Source organism: Lynx canadensis, chromosome B3 (genome assembly GCF_007474595.2).
Source record: "Lynx canadensis isolate LIC74 chromosome B3, mLynCan4.pri.v2, whole genome shotgun sequence".
NCBI classification, from domain to species: Eukaryota; Metazoa; Chordata; class Mammalia; order Carnivora; family Felidae; genus Lynx; species Lynx canadensis.
The window spans coordinates 143,411,940-143,436,117 of record NC_044308.2 but is presented as its reverse complement, the minus strand read 5'-3'; the positions used below and the strand labels follow the sequence as shown (position 1 = coordinate 143,436,117).

General features: G+C 51.5%; 1 protein-coding gene across 8 annotated transcripts in view; it reads right to left on the bottom strand.

Annotated features, from left to right (window-relative positions):
• The window catches only part of TECPR2 (tectonin beta-propeller repeat containing 2), a 108,074-nt gene that overhangs the window by 45,434 nt on the left and 38,462 nt on the right, over positions 1-24,178 (bottom strand). For 7 of the 8 annotated variants that reach the window (XM_030320028.1, XM_030320021.1, XM_030320023.1 and 4 more), the window contains 10 exons: positions 18,817-19,129; positions 17,115-17,247; positions 13,865-14,179; positions 12,120-13,102; positions 10,387-10,570; positions 7,404-7,577; positions 5,118-5,298; positions 3,835-3,976; positions 998-1,238; positions 187-276 (listed from right to left, as the gene is read on the bottom strand). In XM_030320028.1, coding sequence (XP_030175888.1) covers positions 187-276; positions 998-1,238; positions 3,835-3,976; positions 5,118-5,298; positions 7,404-7,577; positions 10,387-10,570; positions 12,120-13,102; positions 13,865-14,179; positions 17,115-17,247; positions 18,817-19,129 — 2,756 coding nt within the window. Of the gene's footprint in view, positions 1-186; positions 277-997; positions 1,239-3,834; positions 3,977-5,117; positions 5,299-7,403; positions 7,578-10,386; positions 10,571-12,119; positions 13,103-13,864; positions 14,180-17,114; positions 17,248-18,816; positions 19,130-22,634; positions 23,357-24,178 lie in introns of those variants that run through there. The other variant, XM_030320027.1, reaches the window with a different exon arrangement.

The window sequence follows — 24,178 nt, the reverse complement described above, 5'->3', positions numbered from 1 at the left end:
CCTCTCTCCTGGTCAGGCCTATCCAGCTTCGGGGGCCTTGGCTCAGCCGACAAGGGATGCTTGTCCGTGAAGCCACTGTACCATCTCTGAGGCCTACCCAGCCACACGCCATTGCAGCAAGGCCATGGTCAGACCATGGCTTTCACCTTGCAACAGCCAACCCATGCACTACATTTCTCAACCAACCTTCCTTTGTGGGAGCAGTGGAAGCCAGCACAAAGGCCCATTTTGTTGCAGAAGCTGTCCCTCGGGGAACAACATTATTCCAGTAAGTGCCTAGAAGGAATACGAAGTGTGTTAAAGAAAGAAGAAAACACACACACACCAAAGCTCTGGTTCGGGACAACTGGTTTTCAAACCTCTTACAGCTAATTCTAGAGTGCCCTTAGATTAGGAGGTCCACACCAGTGCTGTGAGGCCAGTCCCTTGTTTTCCTTTCTATGCTGACAAGCAGAGCCCAGTCCTGCCAGGGTCAGGTAGGTGGGCGGGCGGGTGAGATGTGCAGAGGGAGGTGAGCTGGAAAAAATGCACAAAGCTGGGCTTCACTCACAGAAACAAAGTCCTCGTGGGTACACGTGGATTCTTAACGACACTCACAGATCTCATCAGAGCCTTCATTCCCCACAGTGAAAGAACTTTTCCTCTAGTAAATGGACTATTCTGTCTTACTGAGCACTGTAGTTTGGGTGCGCTTTTTCATTTGAATGTGAAATTATGAACATAAAAATGAGCTCCATCTGCCGTTTCTATATCATCACAGATTCCCAGTAGAAACTGATCACACACCAGCCAAATGCTGGTACCCAAGTTGCAGGAACGACAGGTTAAAAAAAAAGGAAACTGATACAAAGCATAAAGAACGCCTCCGTTACAAACACTTCACACACTGGCACCAAATTATCTTCTGAAGTTGAGATCTTAAAGCTTTTGTTTCAGTGCTGGCTTTAAAGCGAAGCTGCCAATCAAGTCAACGTAAAAAGACAAGTAATTCACCCACCGATGAGATTTCCTTTAGCGACATGGAATTCGTTCTTGCCTGAGGAGATCCAGACGCCACTGTTGTTGACCCCGAGAAGGCTTGGCTGGCACTGAAGCTGCTGAGACCAAAAGGCCATGCGCAGTTTATCCGCCACCTTTTCGACGGGCACCTGGGCTGCGGTGGCCACCGAGTGCGTGGCATGGATTATGGTCTGGAATAAGCTGCACTGGTCGAACACCACGTAGTCTGTGATGCTCACCTGGAGGGGACGGAAAGACACCCCGCTCTCAGCGGCCACAAGCGCCCTCCCCCTGTGCACGGACAGTGAGGCTCGGCCCTCGTGCGGCAACACCTGACACACGTGTGCACGTGCCCACTGTGTCAGCACCGAAGCAAGGCCGGCAGGACGTTACCAGACCACCCGCTGTAGCTGATTCTGAGGGTCGGGTTTAGAGGGATGGCAGAAAACGTCCCCTTCTGTTTTCTACGTTTTCATAGGATATGGACCGTCACAACAGCATGTATTACTGTTGTGATTACCTGTGACCCCCTCAGGCCCCCAAAGCCTTTTATTCTAATCAGTGAGAATGGGTGATTTTGCTTTCAAAGTTAGGTATTTCCAACAGACAACAGTGTGCGGTCCTCAGAATCACAACTCGGGTCAAACGAGGTATTGTAAGTAGGGTTACGGTCTAAACTAGGACTGTCAGTAATTACACCAGTTCAACAGCACGAGCTGGGACTGCCCTGGATGTGAAGGGCACACCCTGGTTCACGTGTGCAAGCTGCTTCTCTAACATTCCCGAAAGACACTCTCCAGGGCGCCTCTGGGGAGAGCCTCCCCCTGTTCGGCAGCTCTGGTTGTGAGAAAGTTCTTTCTAAGATGGTCAGAATCTGATTCCATGTGACTCTCATGTATACGTCTGCCCCCGTCGGGCTGGATTATAGAGAATGTCGCTCCCCTACTCCTAGGACAGCCTTGTGCAGGCCACGTTCCCAGGTCACACACAATCGAGTGAAAGGGACGTCATTTATCATAGGGAACTTAATTTATAATAAAGAAAACCAAACAAAAAGGGAATTACCGCAACACTCGGTACTTAAATGTACAAATTTGCTTTTTTTTTTAAATCCATGAAAGGACGAGCCGCCGCCCTAACTGAAGTTTAAGTGAACATCAGACCACATCAGGATCCCGCGGCCCCACTTCCTACTGTCGGTAAGCACTCCGCCAGCCCGGCTGGGTGGTCTCCATCGCAGCCCACAGAACGCTGGGCACCCAGCTCCGGGGTTCACGACGCACACTGCTGTGTGCCGGCCCAGCGAGCTCTGTTCTTCCTTGGGAGTGCACACGCCAAGGCCACGCAGCAAGTCGGTGACAGACTGCCTTAGCACCCCACACTTGCAGATAAGCAAGATGCATATTAAAAAAAAGAAAGGTTTAGCAGCCAAACATAAAGCTGGCTCTAGAGCTACAGAGAAATCAGTCTTACGGTAATTAGAATAACTACGCTTCCAAATACCTCGTAGAGGATTCTGTCAAATTAAAGGTGTCTAAAGATAAGGTTCTCAATATTATGGTAAATGGTATCTAACTTTCTTTAGGTTATTTAAAAATGGAATTGGGTACATACATACATGAGAGACAGAGTGTGAGTGTGTGTGTGTGTATAACCATACAATACAGTTACAAGCACGGAGAGGATATTTTGAAATCATTTGTACGACCTCTCAGGTAGTATCTGGCATATCAAATTAGAGACATACGTACACATACACTTACTCGTTAAATAGCAAACACAACTTATTTTTCACATTCTCATTCAAAAGACCTAAGCGCCACCAATGAAAGAACTGCCTTCAACACAGCAAGTCTGAGGCAACAATAAAACCTGAACCTGGTTTTATTTGCAACCCGACTGGGTGGCTCAGTCGGTTAAGCGTCTGACTTCGGCTCGGGTCATGATCTCGCGCTTCGTGGGATCGAGTCTCGCGTCGAGGTCTGTGCTGACGGCTCAGAGCCTGGATCCTCTGCTTCAGATTCTGGGTCTCCCTCTCTCTCTGCCCCTCCCCTGCTCATGTTCTGGCTCGCTCTCTCTCTCTCTCTCAAAAAATTAAATAAACATTAAAAAAAAATTTTTAAACCTGAACCAGTGGAGACAAACACTGAAGAGACATTGCTTATTTTTCAACTGCTGAGGGTCAGAATAACCTTGCCGATGGGAGCAGGAGGCGAGGGGGGGGGGGAGGGCAGCTACAGTTACACTGAACGGTACCAAAGAGGGGAAGGGACAACTTCTTTGAAAATACGTTCTAGGCCACTCTGGCTGTGACCGAGTCACGAAAAGTTAGCTTGCTTATACCCTACTATGACGCAGAGTGTTTCCTTTTCTGGGAACATGTGGGAACATTCTCCTTTCTTTGTTGAAACACTGCCTGCTTAGAGGCCTTGAGAGCAAGCGGAGAGAGATGAATTCGAATTGCAGGTTGGGTTTCCAAACCCACCGTCTAGCTCTTCCTAAACATCATCATTACCTAGGTCTTCCCTGGGCTTGTTTAGCACGTGAGGATAAATTGCTAAGCAACACCGAAACAAAAAAAGAAACAATAAACAAAGCCTGTAAATTTAAGCGAAGAGAGCTTTGTAAGTTATCTCCTACAACGAAAAGCCCTTGATATTTCTAATGTGCTCAAATACAGCGACGTTTAACTCATCAAAGAGTAAAGAGTGAGTGTTCTTAATTCAGTCCAACCTTCCCAGTCTCTTTACGGAGAAGACAAGGGCTATAAACGGGGAGCAGAGCTCCCAACCCGGGGAGACACTCTGGCCAGTGGCCCTGGAGCTGACTACCTACTTGCCACCAATGGTCGTCATCTCCCTGAGGCTTCTTGGAAACGATGCCGGTCCTGAACCACAGGTTTCCTCGGATGTCCAGGGCCCACAGAGTCTGCTGGTCCCCGAGGGTTATACAGACAGGTTCCAAAGCCTGCCTTTCACTGGGAACGGGAGAGAACACGGGAGTCAGCACCCACACTCCAAGCGCCCAGCGTGACTAGGAATGTGGCAATCAAGTGTCTCCTGGCTGGGTCTGGACCCCACCCACAAGTTCCAAGGACAGAAGGTCCGGTTTTGAGTCACATTACTGTGCAGTGTATGTTGTTTAAATGTGTGGCAGCTTCCGAAAGACATACTGAAGACCCGGCCTGACAGGGACGAGAAAATAACCTTCAAGAAAAGAATGCAGGCACCTAAGGGACGCGAGGCCTGGAGCCCCACACCCTCCACTGCTCCCTCCTGCACAATCTAGTGAGCGGAGGCGCCCCCCATGTGCCAGGCTGTGCTGGGCGGCAGCAGCTGGGCACACGCCGTCTCGCTGCGGGCGGTGCCCTTCTCCCTCGTGCCCCTCTGGTGAAGCCCTCACCAGCTTCGAGGCTCAGCCGGGCTGCACTCCCGGTTTAGGACCATCTACGCTAACTGGCTTCAGTCAGTTACGTGGCTCCCCCGGAGCAGGAGCCCTGGGAGGGGAGGGCTCGGGGCAGACCCCCTCGAGCGCCCAGCCCAGCCCGAGGGAGGCCCCCAGGAGCTACCTGCTCAAGTTTACTGGGCTGCTAGGTTCAAACCAAGGGCATCCTAGTCTCATTTTTCTAATCAGCAACATGATTTGATGGTCTGCAAATAAAATTTTGAGTGGTACAAGTAACCCAGTGAATTAAAATTCAGAGACTGATTACTACGGACTAGGATGATAATAAAGAAAAACATTTGGCCCTAAACCGTCGAGACTGTAAACAGAAACCACCCGACAGCACTGGGCGGTGCCGAACGGGGACTGTCATGAGAGACTCGGGATGCCGTGATGCTCGGGGTTACACAAGAGGGCAGCAGCATTTCAAAAAACCGAGCTCTGACCCGACGCCCAGTCTGCCAGGCAGCGGCAGGCACGGGGCGTCTCCAAGGTCAGGCTGCCGACACTGGCTCCTGAGAATTCCAGAGAATGCTATCCCCGCGGAGAGCTCCAGAGAAGCAGCCTTGGCCAGGACGGGCTCACATGGGTGCCTCAAGGGGAGTCGAGCAGACAAAGAACCGAGGGTGGGACAAGCGAGCCGATGGAGAGGTCTCTGCTCTTCCTGCGGATACCTGACGATGTCACATTTCCACTGCTCCCCTTCAGGACAGAAGCTGCTCACGCCCTCCCGATACAGGAGGGCCCTCTGCTCTGTCAGCGCCCACACCACGCTGTTTCGGGCTGTGATCTGGGACAGTGGGTATGGACAGTCGACCTTCACGGCTCTGGCACAGGGGCGATCCACACTGAGACCTGCCAGGGAGACAGACAGGAAGCCCCCCAACACACAATCAGGATTTCACACCTCATTTGTATTCTGTCGTCTGCTTCTTTTCCTTTTTTCGGTATTTTGCCTGTTCTTTTGTAATAAGTACTTTGTCTTTCTAAGGGTCAGTCAACAAAAAATGGCGAAACTGTGCTTAAGTATGGCGTCTATCTGAAGTGTTTGCAGATGCGCTTTGAAAACTGAAGGGGGGGGGGGCGCCTGGGTGGCTCAGTCAGTTGAGTGTCCGACTTCGGCTCAGGTTATGATCTCACAGTCCATGGGTTAGAGCCCCGAGTCAGGCTCTGTGGTGACAGCTCAGAGCCTGGAGCCTGTTTCTTCAGATTCTGTGTCTCCCTCTCTCTCTGCCCCTCCCCTGTTCATGCTCTGGTGCTCTCTCTCTCAAAAATAAATAAACATTAAAAAAAAAAAAAAAAGAAAACTGAAGGAATGACAGCTCGGAATCCCGGCGTCCCAAAGTATCTTACGAAGTCTGGAAAGAACAAGAAGGCCCAGAGCAGGAGAGCGGCCAGAGGCTGAGCCAGGAGGCCCGGGCCCGGAGCAGCGCCGCTCCCGAGGCCCCCTCATGCTTTGCGGCCGTGCCCCTCAGAGCATCCGGGTGAGCGAGCTGCTGTGGCAGCCGCTGGCGACGGCGGGGCCCCGAGGCCTCCGCCCCTCCTCTGACCCTCCGCGGAGCAGCTCTGACAAGGCAGCGGCCCTCTCCCTGCTCTCACCTGGTTGGCGGGAGTGGGGGTGGGGGGACCCTAGATGGAAGGCAAGGCCACGGCAGGGCCAGAGCTCAGGGTCCCTGACTCCCCGGCCGGGGCTCTTGCCCCCACCTCCTTGTAGCCTGTCTCACGAGCCGGGAGCTAAAAGCCCATCCTCCGTGGCGTCGGCCCGCGATGAGTTCTCGCTGCTTGAGGGTGCGCCCCGCCTAATCGCAGAAGCACCCCGTGTACCACGTCCCCGGCGGCACGTCTCGCCCTTGACCAGGAGAGTCACCTGCGGGGCTTCCTACACCACAGATCCTCAGGCCAGCCGCAGGGACTAACGCGGTAGGTCTGGGCCGCCACTCCCCAACCCCAGGCCACAAGCACTCCATTCCCCACCAGGAACGAAACTCAAATGCCCTTGGAAACTGGATATGCCTTTGCCTTTCCAGAGCTCTCTGCACTTGAAGGGAGACACAGGAACTGGGATGGAGAGACCGGGACTGGCAGGTGGCCCAGAAGCTGGCAAGGCTGACCACCAGGGCTCAGGCAGCAGCTTCTCGGGGATGCTGGCCCTCCCACATGCGACAGAGAGCCACAGGTGCAAAGGCTTTCAATCTCAGAGAGTCATCCCTGGCTGACGGCTCGCAGCGGATTAAAACATTCTCTCCAAATCAGCAATATTAAATGGTCAGAAGACCGATCCTTACATAAATCCACTACGGCCTCCTGACGACCAAAAAAGAGCTCCGTGCCCCATATCCTTTGCAGATGCCGGCAAATCACACTGCCTTTGGAAACTCACAGACCGTTTTGCTGACAGGACACCAACGCTCACTCTTGTTACACTTGGTGTTTAATAAGCAAGTCTCCCTGTGTCTCCTGCAGCAGCTCAGGGTTCCCGCAGGGCAGTTTATTAGGACGAAGTTGAACTGCTACTTTGATCAAATTCTCTCTGTGTTTCTTCCAGACCCACATGTGAACAAGTATACAGAAGCAGGCCTTGACCTGGCTGAAAAAAATCCAGCCATAACCTAAAGGAAAAAATGACTGTAATGTCATTTTCCTTCCTGCTAAGATTCGATATTGTAGCACGTGTGACAGGCAATGCTTGGCCAGAAGGAGAAAAATCTGTTTCTGTATCTCACTAATTAATCCTATTAATCTTTGCCTTAAATTTGTCCTGGGCTGAATGTGAGTCAATAGCGGGAAATTGCTAATTTATTCCAATGACAAACACTGTCTTTCCACAAATGCTTTAATTTACATTGATTTTTAGCTCCTTAGTCATTGCGACCGTTCTAAGCATGTCCCTAACAAAGTGAAGGACGGCAGGAAGCAATTACCCCCAAGCCGCCGGGCGCTGGAGCACAGCCTCCAGTTACCTGTCTGCAGGTATAGGTCTCCGTTCGTCCTGATGATCCAGGCCGTGTCATCGCTCAGGGCCACAAAAACGGCCTGGGGCAGCGCTTCGTACCAGTGCCGCTTTCCCTTGATGGTCACTTTTCCACAAGCAAAAGCTCGGTTAGATTTCTGTTCAATCTTCCAGAGGAGGGCGCCTGCGGAAATACAAATGCTATTCACTATCCAGTAAATGTCGTGACTCACACAAAAAACTTCACTCTGGTTGTGTCGGGGAGAGAGATTTCTAAAGCCGCTCTCTCCCTTCTGCTTCTACCCCAACTGGGGAAAGGGCCCGCAGCGCCAAGGATGAGCCTTTGGCCACCGCCCACCAGCCATGTGGCTTCGGGCATCGAGTCGCCTGGCGTCCCCGTGCCTCATTTTCTCATCCATTCCTTATGGGGCTGCTAGGGAGACTGGAGGTGAGAACATATCGACGACACGGCAGAGCTGGGCAGTGGTAGTGCTGACGCGGTTACCTTAGGAGGCACAACTGGTGCCCCACCAGAGGTTGAAAAGTCCCACAGGGACACAAAGGAGGCATTTCTGGATCAGCTAAGGGGATAAGATGCACGGAAAAGAAGCATTTGAGCTGAGCTATCCTTTTTCACTCAGAAAGGGATTCTGAGACACAGAGGTGAAGAAGGCCCTTGGGTGGCTTAGTTGGTTCAACGTCCGACTTCGGCTCAGGTCGTGATCTTGTGGTTCATGGGCTGGAGTCCCGCATCGGGATCTCTGCTGTCAGTGCAGAGCCTGCTTGAGATCCTCTGTCCCTCTCTCTCTCTCTCTCTCTCTCTCTCTCTCTCTCTCTCTCTCACACACACACACACACACACACACACACACACACACACACACACAGGAATATTATTTGCCAATCAAAAAGAAAGAAATCTTGCCATTTGTGACAATGTGGATGGAGCTAGAATGTATTTGCTAAGCAAAATCAGTCAGAGAAAGACAAATGTATATGATTTCACGCATATATGAAACTCAAGAAACAAAACAGATGGACATAAGGGAAGGAAAGGAAAAATAAGATAAAAACAGAGAGGGAGACAGACAGTAAGAGACTCAACTACAGAGAACAAACTGAGGGTGGGGGATGGGCATTAAGGAGGACACTTGTAGGGATGAGCACTGGGTGTTACATGTAAGTGATGAATCATTCAAGTTTATTCCTGAAATACAATTGAAAGAAAAGAAAGAGAAAAGAAAAGACATGAAGAAGGGGAGGGAAGGAGGCAGGTGTTCTATGTGGACGGAGGGTGTAGCACAGGCCAGGCAGCCACGTGTAAGAAACCACCAGGGAATCAGCAGAGCACAGCCAGGCCAGACCAGAGGGTCTGACAGTAGGAGTTGAGGTAAGAGCAGAAAAGCAGGACAGACGGCCGAGCCCGGAGCACACCCTGGACGCCACGGGGCTCGGAGCCCCCTGAAGACTGCAGGGCCCCTCAGCTCAGACACTGAGCTGGTGGAGACAGAACTCTCCCTAGGTCAACGAGGGCCTGAACATTTTGGAGACACAAAGTAGTCAACCGAATCAGGACAGGACCAAAGCTTTTAGATGGCTGGGGAGATGAACCCAGAAGTGAATGACAGAGAAAGAATGAAAACGCACAGTTATATAAGGCCCGCTAACAAAATACACTATGTCTCAGCCACTAAGGAAAAATAATTTTCAAATAAGCAAAGAGCTAAAACAAAGCAACCTTGAACAAACTAGTATTTTAAACAGTGACCTGGAAAGGGTCAAAGGAAATCCAGCTGAAAGCACACTGAAGTTACAGAGGAGTCGTCAAAGGCCACAGAGTACGTTTTGTCTGATTTCTATTCTACTGTCTGACTTCTCCTTCTCCTCCTCCTCCTTCTTTTTTTTTTAAATAGGCTTCATGCCCAGTGCAGCGCTCAATGTGGGGCTCCAACTCACAACCCTGAGATCAAGACCTGAGCTGACAGGTCATTATCTCACGGTTCGTGGGTTCAGGCCCTGCTTCGGGCTCTGTGCTGACAATGCAGAGCCTGCTTGGGATTCTCCCTCTCTCTGCCTCTCCCCCGCTCATGAACACTCTCTCTCAAAATAAACAAACATTAAAAAAAAAAAAAAAAAAAAAAAAAAGGCCTGAACTGAAATCAAGGGTCAGACACTTAACAGACTGAGCCACCCAGGCGTCCCTCCAATGTCTGACTTCTATTCCAATGTCCCAACAATAAGTTCGTTACTATGAGGCAAATGCATAGAAACACTTCTATTCTACCTACCTACCCCCTAATAGGTGAAGTGGCCAACATTATGACAAAACAGATGAGCAAATGATTCTAGACAGGTAGGGGAAGTACAGGCTGAAAGTCTGGTCGAACCTCATTCAGGAAATGTCTGCTATGGTTCACTAAAAATGGTTAGCCTAAGTACGGCTTGTGAGAATGAACACATTTTTCTTCTACACTCAGGGAGTAGATTATTTGGCTAAAGCATACACATCGCTCATTAAAAAATAATTGCTAGGAAGGAAACCAAATGATCTGAACATATCCAACACATCCACAGGCCCACCTTCATTAGTTCAGTTGCGTTAAAGCAACAATAGGAAACAAACACATTTTATTTTTCAATCAGCCCGAAGGCCTTCATTTTTGAAACAGATTTTCTTTTTATAAGAGGTATGTTAGTCTCTCAAAAATACCCCCCAAATTCAAGCTATTTGTATAGCTTATAAAAACAATTTCATGTGTCACCATTGCAATTAATAAACAAAACAAAAATTCAAACTAGACATCCATTTACTCTATTTGTTAACTGATGTCAAATGGAGTGACCCCTGTTCTGTGGGAGAAAACCCCCCAAACCTGCAGGAACGGGAGGAACGGGAGGAACGGGACGGTCTGCCGAAGGGATGGGGCCACTGCAGGGCCCACTGTGTGCGAGGCGGGCTGCAGGGGTGCCAGCAGGGAGCCGGGGAGGCCGACCTGAGGGTGAGACTGCCACCTGCTGGACGGCGTCTTCGAACTTCTGCCAGCGTAGCCCGGCGCCCGGCAGCGCGCTGCAGAACAGGCCGCCTTTGTAGTCCAGGCACCAGATGTACTTCTCGGAGACCGCCAGGCTGAGTATGCCGTAGCCGGGGCCAGAGTACCCCATCCAGCTCTCTGCAAACTGACAAGGACAGAGCCTGGTGAGTTCTGTGGCAGAGGACAGAGCTGCGCTGTCGTGCTCTCATCAGCAGGCCAAGCATGCCGAGGAGCTCCGAGAAGACAGGCGGGGACCCGCTGTCTTTGGGCCGTGCTCGAAGAGAAGCAAGCGCTCTGAAATGGGAGTTGCCGTCCCCTACTGGGACCCCCCTACTGGGATCCCCCTACTGGGATAACACCGTGTCATCGGAGAACACCTTCCTAATGCGGTGCTTTGTGCACAGGCGTACCGCGCTTTATACAACGTGCGTGCAAATTGCTATTTCGTGCCTCCGATCCTTGCAGATACGCTACCTAGTGTTTTAAATACGGTCCCCATCACTGGACATGGGGCACACCGTGTGGCTGATGGAAATCTGGCCAAGATGCTCAGCCTGGCAGAATTTCGTAGACCAATAGTTTGGCTGCTTGGATTCTTTTTAAAAATCAAAGCTAAATGAAGTCGTTGTAGTTTGACAGTTTTCTGAAACTGCAGAAGAAATCAATGTACCTGCACAATCACTTGAATATGCAAGTCAACTGCTTCACAGAGAATGGCGCCCGACCCTTGCCAATCTGGCCCTGCGCCCCGTGACAAGTCTTTCTCAACCTCCTCCCCAACGTGCCACAAAATTTCTGGGCTTTTCCAGCTACTGGGATGGGGGGAAGACTGTCAGCAGGTGGGGGAGAAGTCCTCTGAGTGCCAGGTTCCCGATCACCCAGGGGAGGGCTTTTCTAGAGTTCTGGCCTAGAATCCCAACAGCCTGCCCTCCCAGGACGTCGTCTGCCTGGCTGGCGCCTCGCAGCTTCCCAGAGCCCCGCCCTGTGCTCTCCTCCATCGGCCCAGAGTCTCGCTCAGCTGAGACGATCAGCATGTATGTCTGTCTCCTCAAGACTCTGAGATCCCAACTGGCCGTCCACGTGCCGCGGCGCCTGCAGCCGAGGGCTCTCAAGAGGGGGTGGGTGCAGGCAGGACCGAGGGGAAGGTCTAACCTTTCGGCATTGGTCTCAAAGCAAGCAAGCGGGACATTTCATTCTGAAGGTGGGACGGCACAGAGGCTGGGAGACGGTCCCGGGGCCAGCCCTGCGCTCCACTTGCTATGGGACCTGTGCAAGCCGTTTAACCGAGTTGCGGTTCCCTCCGCTGTAAAACGGGGACCACGGCAGCGCCAACTTCACAGCTTGTTTTGTTTTGAGAGTAAATGAGGTGGACTCATAAAGTGCTTAATGGTGCCCAGCAGGTGGCGAGAGCTGCCCAAACGATACACATATCGGCATCGAGGGAATCCAGTGGTACATCTGGGGAAAGCACACCTAAGTTCACACTCATGATCTGTGTCTCACAACTACTCAGCAGGAAAAGTCACAACACGTGGTTAGTTTTGAAACCAAATACATTGACTAGGAATCATCTGCTAAGAAAAGCAAGCACTTTAAAGAAATCTCCTTATGTAGGACGACCGAGAGTCCCCCTCCTTAACCGCGTGCATCGTCGGGTGGACCCACAGGAAACTGGCCACCACAAACCCACATACCTGATCTGACTTTAGCAGCCCGGTGTCTTCTGTGCCGGGCTGGCTCAGGTCCTGCAGGGAGCGACTACCCCCGAGCTCAGTCACGCTCGTCTCCGAAGAAGACGAAGGCAACCCTTGGGCATAGATGTCCTCCTCGTCGCTGGACGTTAACACCTGGTCCCGGGAGGGCTGCTCCAGCCGCGGCTCACGGGTGCGAGTCGCCAGGGCAGAGACCGGGGGAGTCCGCCGTCCTCCCGCACTCCCCAGGTCACGTTCCGAGGCCGCCATTTCCTTTAGGCCTGTGTCACTGTCAGTGACAGCATGCCAGGGAGATGAGCCGAGGTGGCCGGGGGCCTCCACGTGCGTTAGGAAGCCCTGCCCCTTTCCGGGCCCCTCGGCACCGCCCTCGCCAGCTCTGGTCCCCGGCAGCCGCTGCTCCGCGTGGGGGGCCCAGCTGAGGCTTGAAGGCACCGGGGGTGAGTCTAGGAAGGGGGCTTCAGAAAAAGTGCTTGGGGGGTCATCGGGCTCCATGTCCCCTGCTTCCCGGGCCTGTTCTCGCCAGGGTGACTGTCTGCTATTCAGTCCCTCGTCTGCGGGGCAAGGCTCCTCTCTGAGGTCGGTAACATCACTGCCTTCCACAGCCTCTCTCAGCTCCAAGAGTGAAGTCCACACTCCCCTGTGTGGCTCTGTCTCGCCTGCATGGTTCCATCGTGGGCTTTCAGGTCTACTGTCACGCCCTTCATTCGGTACGTCAGGGGCAGGCTCAGGCACCTCCAGGACACTGAACGCTTCGGGGTCATTATTCTCCTGCAGGACGCCATTCACCTCTCCGCTGAGGTTACTCTCCCGGTCAGGAGACTCTGTGCTCGAGCGATCCACAATGCTGCCCAAACTTGAGGTCATGGACAGCAGGTCTGTGCTCAAGGACTGGGGACTGTCACCCGGAAACTCACAGCAGGGAGTTGACTCAAGGGAACTGTGGCAGGCACTCCGGCTTCCACCTTCTAATTTAAAATAAGAACGTTTAAGATGACGGATGACTCTGCATAAACGGTAAGAGACTAAAAAACAAAATTTTGGCTCAAGAAAAAATGCATCTTAAACGACGGATACCTAAGTGAAGTATGAATTATCCTAACGCAGAGGTGTTTTAAATGGATGCAACTGTCAGACGGGCTGATGGGCTCTGAGGCCTCGCTCAAGAAATGTTAAGGGGAAAAAACAAAGGAACAGATGGACTGCAGATCAACTGTTTAAAATGATTAAAACGCTCAGCAGTCCGATACCTGTCCTTCGATACTGCAGTATCTGTAGCTAGGGAGGCCTAACAGGAACCAAGGAGTTAAACGAGTTCTCTGTTAGATCGCACGTCTGTAACACAGCCAACCCCAAACGTAGTGATCCCTCTGCCTCCATGACTTTCCTTCCACCCGGGTTCACAGACCCTGGTCTAACACATGGTATGTGTAGATAGATCCAAATTTTTACCGGAATATTGAGAAGTGGAACCCCAGGGCCAGCAAGCAGGGCGGTAAGTACGCAGGTGCACGTTACAGGATTTAAACCTCGCAGAAGCACTTTAGTGTGCGTGGCGCTCTTTTGCAACTTATGAAATACTTCACGGCAAAGCCCCTCCACAGAGGGGGACACGTGATGGCCGCAGACCCTCCCTGCCTCCCCTCACCCGAGTGGGCAGGCGCTCGCTCCGTGAGGGCAGCACCCCCTACGTGAGCAGGAGTCAGTGCGTGCGGTGCCACAGGCCGTACCTGACTTCTTCTTCCTCTTCTTTCTCACTTTCAGCGGCTTCACCACGAGCTCCTGCTCAAACTCTTCTGAGCTGATCACGCTGAATCTCTGTGAGGCAGGCTGGCCACCCCTCCCCGGCTCTGGCACCGCCTGGAGCCCGGAGCCACTGTCGGTGGAGTTGAGAGAACTGCTCCTGCTCCGTGGCTCGCTGGCCACGGAGCTGGCCACGGAAGAGCCCCTGAGCCTCGTCTCAGAAACTGTGGCCCCCGACGGCTTCTCCGCGCGCTGCCCAGACACCTGCTCTGCGCACCCGGACGTCTCCAGGCTGTCTCGCGCTGGGAAAGGAGGGGTGGGTTTTACTACTGGTTACAAGAAAGTCGACGTGCTCTCATTCAGGTCTGCTGACCCTGCTGAACACCAGCCTGCCGAAGTCAGAGAAACTAACGAAACTAAAAGAATCGCACAGAAGATTCCAACAAATGGTTCTGGGCTCCAGGAAGCGCACGTACCCAAATCAGGAAAAGGATTCCCCACAGCTGCCTTTTGTAAATACCTCAAGAGTCCGGGAACGCCACTAAGAAGTATACAGCATTCCTCACGTCAATTCACAAAGAGTTCATAAAGAAGAGAAATGGGCTTAGTGATGTCCCATACTTAGACCACGCCCTAATATGCTACTACTCGAGAGGCACTTGAAAAACACACGTGTACCTCTAATCCTGTTTCTTACCCGATTGAGCCACCCGGGTGCCCTCCTCTAGTCCTATTTCTTGAAATTCAAGGAGTGAAGGTGATTTCCTGCTAGCACCAAGTCAGGATGGAGACGCATGTTAACAAGGCAGCGTCCAGAGCAAGCAGAGAGCAGCATCCTTCACTGTGGCCACAAGGGTTCCGGCCACACGACTAGGGACCACTTTACCCGTTCAGCCAGCTGTTTGTGACCGAGGACGCACGATGTGCCCGACACCGTTCTGGGGCCATCAACCAGACAGACGGGAATCCCCGTCCTCTTGAGAGGGTCGTCGGGGGCAGACTGCCGGCTGTGGCGCGCACACTGGGGGCTGACAGGGAGGGTTCCGCTCTGCGTGAAGCCCGGGCAGGGAAGCGACTTGTCAAAGAGCACGCAGGTCGATGGCAGGTCTGGGTCCAGAGCTCCCCTGTCAATACAGCGGCCACTGCCACATGCAGCTATTTCCCGTCAAAGCCAAATAAAATTTAAAATTCTGCGGCACTCACGTGTGGGCAGCGGCCACCTACCGGTCAGCGCAGATACAGACCATGTTCATCGCTGCGAGAGAGTCCCGCCGGAAGGCAGTGGTCTAGAGCTTACTTGTCCCCAGGGGCCACGCTGCCCCTGACGACACGGACGACGCCAGCTCAGAAACTCAAAAGTCAGAACTTACGCACTTTCCACGACTAGAATTTGGAGTATTTATGCCGACTCACCCTCTGACTTAAGAGGTAATTCACTTGCCGCCCCAGCCCCACCCGGCCGTCTCTTAAGAGATGGTTAATTTGGGGCCAAGACAGCCCTTATGACACTCATCTTTTCGAGAGGTAAATATGCGGCTAATGAGACACCGTTTGGTACAATTTCCTACTCGCTACAGTTTGCACTCTAAACATTACGAAAAGAGATGAGGCTGGAGTAAGGCTTCAGCCAGGCCTGCCAGCACGGGGTCCAGTGGCCTGCCCCCCGGGGCTCCTCTTCCCCGCCTTACTCCGCTCTGGAAGGCCTGGGGTTTGCGACCCGCCCACCCGCTTCGGTCCAGGACCTCCACTCCCTCGCTCGCAGGGACTCAGATGCGAGCTCATGCTGGCGAGAGAAGTAACAGCAAAGATGCCCCTGAGGCCAGGACACCGCAAGGCCGTGGCTACAGCAAAGGGGCCCCATTTCTGACCAGCGCGGCAAGGCAGGAGGAAGAGGAGAAATGCTGGCAGAAGCAGAAATCAGAAGACATGCTGATCGGCCTGGGGCTTGCCACTTACCCCCCCAGTCCTTGGTTTTCTAATCTGTGAAATGGGGACACCACGAATTAACAAATACTCAGGGTCTTCTTTCTACGTGCCATGTGCTGTGCAGGCCCACAAAGCGGACTCACAAGATCCTCACAACGAAAAAGTTTACTATTTTGTGGGGTAAGGTACACAGTAAGTGAACGGCTCCATGGTCAGAAGGGCAGGAGGGAGCTCCCTGGGCACTCAAGTGAAGAGAGGGCTGACTTAACCGAAGCACTCGGGGAAAGTTTCAAACATGCAGGGATCCCCAACCTGGGTCTTCAATAAGGAGTGGGGAGAGTGCAGGGAGCACCATCCCGTCAGAAGCGGGCCACGTCCTAGAGCACCACACACCTCGCGTTCGGGCCTGCTAAGTGCCCGGTGAGTGGGAGAGGGCGAGGGCCCGGAGAGGGCTGGCAGCCGGAGGACGGGGTGCCCTGCAGGCCACCTCATCAACGGTGGCCACAGGAGTGCGGTGCGGTGAGCAAGGAGGGGATGAGGCCGCTCCAACCCCGGGGAGGAAGGGGGCCTGGCTGGGGAGGGGGAGCTGCATCTTCCTAAGTCCCAGTCTCCTCGTCTATGAAACCAGTACCTTCCATTTAAGGTTGTTCTCAGGACCTTATAAGGCCAGGGATGCCGTGTGCTTAGCGGTCTCTGGAACACAGGGAGAACAAGGCGAGTGACAGAGACAGGACAAGGACAGGGAGGAGAGTGGAGTGGAGGGACTGGGGGGTGGGGCCCACACCACTGTCGTCACCGTCAGGAACAAGCTTGCTGATGAGCCCCAAACCACCGAAGTGTGCGTGAGAACGTGTGTGACAATTCACTCGTTAGAACCTGGGCTTGTATGAATTACAGAAAAAGGTCAAAAGCAGAGAGAATAATCAATGCGATAAGAAGAACTGTGTTAAGGGCAAAGGATATGTCCCAGAAAACAGATTTAAATGTTCTAAAGTCTTGGCAAATCTCTATCTTCTGAAGTACTAATTCCACACGCCGTCCAAACACCAGAGAGCAGTCATGTGGGTGCCGTGCTCTCCCTCCTCGCCCAGCCTCCCACCCTCCAGACCCACGGAGCCACTCTACCAAACGGGAGGCTGTGTGACGGGAGCCTTGAAATAGGTAAGCTTCAAGAAAAGTCTCGTAAACCGTATTTTAAGAAGCACAGGAAACCCTCCAAATACCTGTTTAGAAAAAGCGAAGTAATGGAAGGGTTTGTAAATTGTAAACTGCAATTACGTACACACAGTACATTTTATGACAAATACAAACCTATTGATGCCAGTCCTTCAGGTCTGCTTGAAATTCTTATAATGTTCCTATCTCCCTTTAAGAAAAATATTTCATTTTCTGTGCAGGAAACAGACACGATATCACCAGATCCTTCTAAACCGGCAATTGTAGCCTGTCCAAAAAAGGAAAGAAAAGAAAAGAAAAGAAAAGAAAATCACACAACCAGGCAACTGTAATAGCTGAAAACACACAAACATGTGCAGGAGTCCTACGAAGTCAAATGACAACTGTGCTTTGTTATGGCCACTTTCTGAAACTTCTGAAGAGTAATTCGAAGCAGGGGCCCCTGGCTGGCTCTGTCAGGGGAGCTCAGGACTCTGGGTCTCAGGGTGGTAAGTTCAAACCCCACGTTGGGTGTAGAGATTAAATTAAAAAAGAGTAATTCAGAGCCAAAGTAGGTAATATCTGACAGGTACGTGACAGTCACCTTGCCAGTAAACTCACGAGACCGAACAGGTTGTCTGCCCCACCTCTCAGCCACTCGGAACCGCGTCCCACCTGCGCCCGACCCCCTTGGACGTGGAGCTCAGCCTCCTTGGCTGGACCTGCCCGTCAGCCTCCCACAACTGCCCTGGGCTGTGGTACAGGTGCCCCGAGTGGAACGGGCCAGTCCAAACCCCAGCCTTGTTCCTCCATGACACCATGGCCTCTGCTCAGACTCCTTTCCTGACTCTTGTCCCCTGGGAGAGTTCCAACTCGATTCAGACACCACCTCCTTGGGTAACGGACCCCGGCGAGCTCAGCCTCAGTGGCCCTGCCCTGCCCAGGACTCATCACAGCTCACAGCACTCTGGACAAACGTCCACGGGCACGTCGCTCCTGGGCTGCAGTGATGAGCTGCCTGGGCTAGACCCCTACTGGGTGTGCTCCTGTGGGAGACACTCATGTGCACTGCACTTCACAGCTCTGGACGAACGGGGGGCGGGGAGAGGCCCTGATGCCACCTGGGATGTCCAGAGCCTGCAACAAGTTTTAAAAATTCTCTTTTCAGCCAACAATACAAACAAGAGGCCATTCAGTGTAGAGAGAAAAGCGTCTAAATTCTTTGTTAATTCTTAATAACCCTGAGGAATAGCTAAAAACGTGCCCTTAGTTTGAAAGACTCTGACGGCAGCCATAACGTGCACACAGACAGACCCTTTGTCTCCGTTTCTCTACGTCTAAAATGAAGTTAATTGCACCTGTTGGAAAAAGCACTGGGGGTGAGGGCTCAGAAGAAAGGAACTGATGTGTAATCACCAAACGTTTCGACCCCACTAACTACCAAGTGTGTATCAAGTTCCTAGAGTACCCAGAGAAAGAAGAAAACTGAAGTTGTCTGTACGTGAAGAATACAAAAATGCCTTTCAAAGTGCTCCTTAGGAAGAGAAACCAACTCAGGGCAAGAAGGCAGCTTGGTGGCCCCAACCCAACTAACTCTGCCCTCAAGTTCCAGGTGAGGAAGTTCCAGGTAGGGCAGACGAGACTCCTGCTTAGAGGCAGAACAGCTAGAAGGTTCTACCAAAACCAAACATTTCTTCAAATCTACAAAATAATCAGACCATCACTTGATTTCCTTAACTGACTCAATGGAAAAAAGTAAAGCATTAGGATCAATATTGTTCCTTCTATCATCCTGAGAGACAGTCTGTGGATGAACATCCTACAGACACCAAAGCTGTGGTGCGATCACGTCACTCACCTGGTTGACGGTGTCTAGAAGGTAAATGCTATATTCATTCCAACTCAACACCCAGCCTTCTTGGAAGAAACATGAAACGAGCCCCAGGTGCTTCTCAGGTAAGCTGCAACTTCCCCTGTTGGAGGATTCCAGACGCGGGTACAGTTCGAAAGGCTTGACTCCTCCGGCAAAGACATCTTTTAAGATAAACGTGGCTTGAACAGTCCCATGGATGTCCGCCTTCCAGAGCCGGAGCCCAGGCCGTGACGCATACAAAGTCAGATCACTTTGCTTACAGAGCCCTGGTATAAAACAAGCTCCAAATTTCCCAGTGCTGAAATTACAAGAAAAAAAAAAACAAAAACAAAAAAAACCCAAATATGAACTGATTTAAAGCCATGGTTGTCAACCCTTGATATCAACTGTAATAAGAATTTTTTGGCTAAGCCCAAACAAGATTAATGTCTTTTCAGAACCTCTTCTGTGTTTTGTTGTTATTGTTGTTATTTTTGTTTTGTTGTTGTTAATGGAACCATATTGTCATCTCTGCCCACAGAGGACAAGGTCTCTGTATCATACTTCCTGCAACCCCCTCAGAACTGTGTACCCAGTACTGTTAAGCCAGTATCCCGATTCATGGTGACTGTTATGGTGCCAGGCCCCAGGCTCTGTCTCCACCCTCTGGCTCAATCCTCACCACGGCTCCGTGTGGCGAACAGTACAGCTCCTGTGTCCGAGAAAAGGAAACTGAAGCAGATGCGGACAAATCCAGGTCTGACTATCCTCCCCCTGTTCGGAAATTCTGTTCTTTTAACGTCTGATTGCTGTACTCACTCCCACATCCCAATGAATGAGCATCACGCCTACAACTGAGTCTAAACCCATCATAGGAACCTGCTTCTCTTCTGGTCCCCAGGCGTGGTATTTTTTCTCTATTTTTAAAATTATGGGGGCACCTGGGTGGCTCAGTTGGTGAAGCATCCAACTTTGGCTCAGGTCATGATCTCACAGCTTGTGGGTTCGAGCCCACATCAGGCCCTGTGCTGACAGCCCGGAGCCTGGAACCTGTTTTGGATCCTGTGTCTCCTTCTCCCCCTGCCCCTTCCCCACTCATGCTCTGTCTCTGTCTCTCTCTCAAAAATAAATAAACATTAAAAATTTTTTTTAATTATGAAACACCTAACACAAAATAATGTATGCTTTATATATGTTTTATCGTATATATCATATATATAAATTATATATATATACTATATTACATATACGTATTTATAAGTACATAAAAGTTATGAAGTCTAATAAATGAAGTGCACACCTGGGAATTCATCCTTCAACTTCAGAAATAAATCATCAGTGACACTGTTGATGTTCTCTCATGTTCCTAAAAAAGTTCCTGCCCCTCTGTTCCCCAGGTATGACCACTAGACTGAATTTTGTGTTTATTATTCCCTTACTTTTACTGACAGTTTAACCACATACCTATGTATTCCTAAACACTACGAAATTTACAATTTCATTTGTATAAAAAAAGTATGATGCCATTTGTATACTTATGCAACTTGCTTTAAGTTTATTTATTTATTTTGAAACAGAGAGAGAGAGAGAGAGAGAGAGAGAGAGAGAGAGAGAGAAGGGGGGGCGCACATGAGTAGAAGAGGGGCAGAGAGAAGGAGAGAGACAATCCCAAGCAGGTTCTGTGCTGTCAGCACAGAGCCCCATGTGGAGCTCGACCACACAACCTGGGATCATGATCTGAGCCGAAATCACTGACTGAGCCACCCAGGAGCCCCTTAACATTATATTTTTAAGGTTTATCTTTACTGATAAAAAAAGCTATACCTCATTCATTCTGACTGCTACACAGTAGTCCGCAAGTTATTTATTCACTTTCTTGCTGATGAGCATTTGCATTATTTCTACATTTTTATTTTAAACAGTAGTGCCCTGAGCATTTTCGCACAGACCTCCTGGTGCACAGGTGTAAGAGTCTGTCAAGGACCTTTCAGAGATGGAACCACTGCTCTGTTGGGTAACTGCTGGGTTTCTGGATAAGAACAAATTCAGGTTTGGAAGACAATTTCAAACTTTTTTCAACGTGATTATACCAACCTATGTTTCCACCAGTAATCCTGAAGTTCTTTTTTTTTTTTTTTTAAAGATCCTATTTTTTAAGTAATCTCTATACTGAACGTGGGGCTCAAACTCACAACCCTGGGATCAAGAGTTGCACGCTTCCCTAACTGGGCCACCCAGGCACCCCTCTGAGTTCTCACTGTCCCTCGACTTTGCCTGATCTCAGGCTCCTGCCAGACCTGAAAGTTTAAGAATTTCAGTCCAGAGGCGCTGCGTGGCTCAGTCAGTTGAGCGTCCAACTCCTGATTTTGGCTCAGGTCATGATCCCAGGGTTGTGAGGTTGAGCTCTGTGTCAGGCTCTGTGCTGACCATGGAGTGTGCTTGGGATTCTGTCTCCCTCCCTCTGCCCCTCTCCCCCACTCATTCTCTCTCTCTCTCTCTCTCTCTCTCTCTAAAAGAAATAAAAAATTAAAAAAAAAGTTTCAGGGGTGCCTGGGTGGCTCAGTCGGTTAAGCGTCCAACTTCGGCTCAGGTCATGATCTGACAACTTGTGGGTTCGAGCCCCGCGTCAGGCTCTGTGCTGACAGCTCAGAGCCTGGTGCCCGCTTCGGATTCTGTGTCCCCCTCTCTCTCTGCTCTTCCTCCACCTGTGTGCTCATGTGCTCTTTCGCTGAAAAATGAATAACCATTACAAAGAAAAAAAAAGTTTCAGCCCAGCCCTGAGTCCTGCTGATCCTCTCTCCAAAACGCTTCTAATTTTTTTTTTTAACATTTATTTATTTTGAGAGAGAGAGGGCGTGCACATACAGGAGGGAGAGAGAGTCCTAAGCAGGCTCTGTGCTGTCAGCAAGGAGCCTGACCCGGGGCTCGAACTCATAAACCGTGAGACCATGACGTGAGCCAAAAGAAATCAAGAGTTGGATGTTTAACCTACTAAGCCACCCAGGCGCCCTTGTATGTCTCTGATTTTCAACAGTAGAAAGAGCACTGGCTCTAGATTGACAGCTGGGCTCAATTTCTAGCCCTGACATAGAATTGCCATGTGGTTGCAACCTTCCTGGCTCTCAGTTTCCTAATCTGTAAACCAGGGGTCATTCCCCCCATCTCAAAGGTTAAGTGAGGATTAAGTGACACAATCTCTGAAGGCACAAAAGCACTGCTGGTGACACTATGTCTCACAAATGCTCACCAGCCACCCACAGGGCTACAGGGACCCACAGCCAGGAGCTACCTGTGGGTCCATCCATGTCCCCACTGCGTGCTCCCTACCTATGTGCTCCCTACGCTCTCCTCACCCTCCCTGCACACAGCAGAGCCCTGTGGCCCTCCTGAGGGGCTGTCCCCAGAGCGCATCCCACACAGCCACACAGATAAACTTATCTGGACATTTCTCTGCACTTCAGTATCCCCCTAGGTCCCTCTGGCTCCGGTAACTCAATCCTTCTGGACAAGGTCCAAGGAGGACATCGAATATCAAGTTCACTTTGAAACGAAGATTGTTAGATTAGCCAAGAGTGTTCTACGCTGTAGATCATTCATGGACAGCGCTAAAATCGGCATCGTGCTCGATTACTGCCTTTGGTGGATCTGTTCTGGAAAGATTCACTAAATAGACCCAAACGAGTTCTACGGAACATCCCGTAATCTCTTCCTCTTGCCCTTCCTGTCAAATCAATTTCTACTTGGTGATCCAACTGTTAACTGTTTTCCTTCTATTTATAGGTCCTCTGAAAAATCTCTTGTCACTCCCATTTTGATTTGCTCACCTTAGGTCACTCATGCACTCATTTTAACAAACGCGTGGGGAGTTCCTGCGTTATGTAAGACCCAGTGCTGGGGGCAACATGAAAGGCGAAGGAGGCGAGACCCTGCCCGTGTCTGCGAACACACCGTGGCAGACGGCACGTGTGCGGGAACTGCCGTGCGGGCACCTGGCTGGCGCTGTATCCGAGTGAGGCTCAAAGGGCTGCCCCACAGTCCAGATGGGACGTGACCTGGCCGGGGCACGAGAGGGCCAAACCCAGGACTACCACCCGGCTGAGGGGCGGGCGGGCCCTCTGGGGGAAGGAACGTGCCGACGGGGTCCTGGTGGGTGGCTGGCTGGCTCTGAGGAACTGCTGCATGTGGTGAGTGAGCGAGGGAAGGCAGTGAAGTTGGAGATAACTAGCTAGAGTGAGGGGCGAGTCGTCCTAAACCGCTGGCTTGGCCGCCATCCACCCACTCGTGGTCCGTTTCTGCAGCACCTGATGTCATTCTGGATGGGTCCCTCAGACTCCAACCTTTAAGGTCTAAGCATCGTGGGGTTCTAAAATCATAACTAAGTTAACCTACCTACTTAATTCTGGTGGAGGTCATTTTGACCAGAAAAATCACTGATGACTTTAAAAACCACTTTAATTCCCTTTATGAGCCACATTAATATGAAAAGGGTGTTTTTTATGTTTTTTTAAGTTTATTTATTTTGAGAGAGAGTATGCATGAGCGGGGGAGGGGCAAGGAGAAAGACAGAGAGAGAATCCTCCGCGGTCTCCACCCTGTCCGCACAGAGCCCGATGCGGGGCTAAAACCCACGAACCGTGAGATCGTGACCTGAGCCGAAATCAAGAGTCGGACACCCAACAGAGCCCCCCAGGCACCCCTGAAAGGAGTGTTCTCTAACGTGATGTATAATTTATGGTGTCAGAGACCTGAAATGCTGAGCGTGGACAGAGGACCTGACACAGGACAAAGAAAATCTAAGATGGGTGACACAAGGCTCCGTGGCCAACTGCCCACAGACCGTCACACGGGCACGAGGGTGGGGACCCTGCTCCAGAACTTGATGCTGGCTCTGCAGGGGCATGCACTCCACGTGACTGCAACGTGCAGGGGCCCCGACGACCCGACGGTCCCCGTGTGAAACAGTGCAACACAGACCTGGAGATAAACCCTGAGGACAGCAGAGACACAACACGCTTGGGGCCTGCTGGGGTCTCTGAGATCTTCTGGGCGTCACATGCGTCTTACCTGGTTCGGTCTCAGGGGGGTCGCCACCTCCATCCGAAGAGCACAACCCCACCCCCGCTGAGGTTCCCTGCCTGCAAGCGTACCTGTGCCCACGCCCTGCTCCCTGCCGAGAACACCCGGCCCCGTCCAAGCCCCGCGCCCTCTGGGGTGGCCCGCCAGCGGGCTCCAGGGAGGCCACGACAGGTGCCAACATCTCAACCTCCGTGCCGGCCCGTGCCAGCCACCCGGCACCGGCCTCATGGTCCGTCTCTACAAACCTCCCACCAGACCCGCTCCCCACCAGGCGCCCCTTACGCCGTGTGTG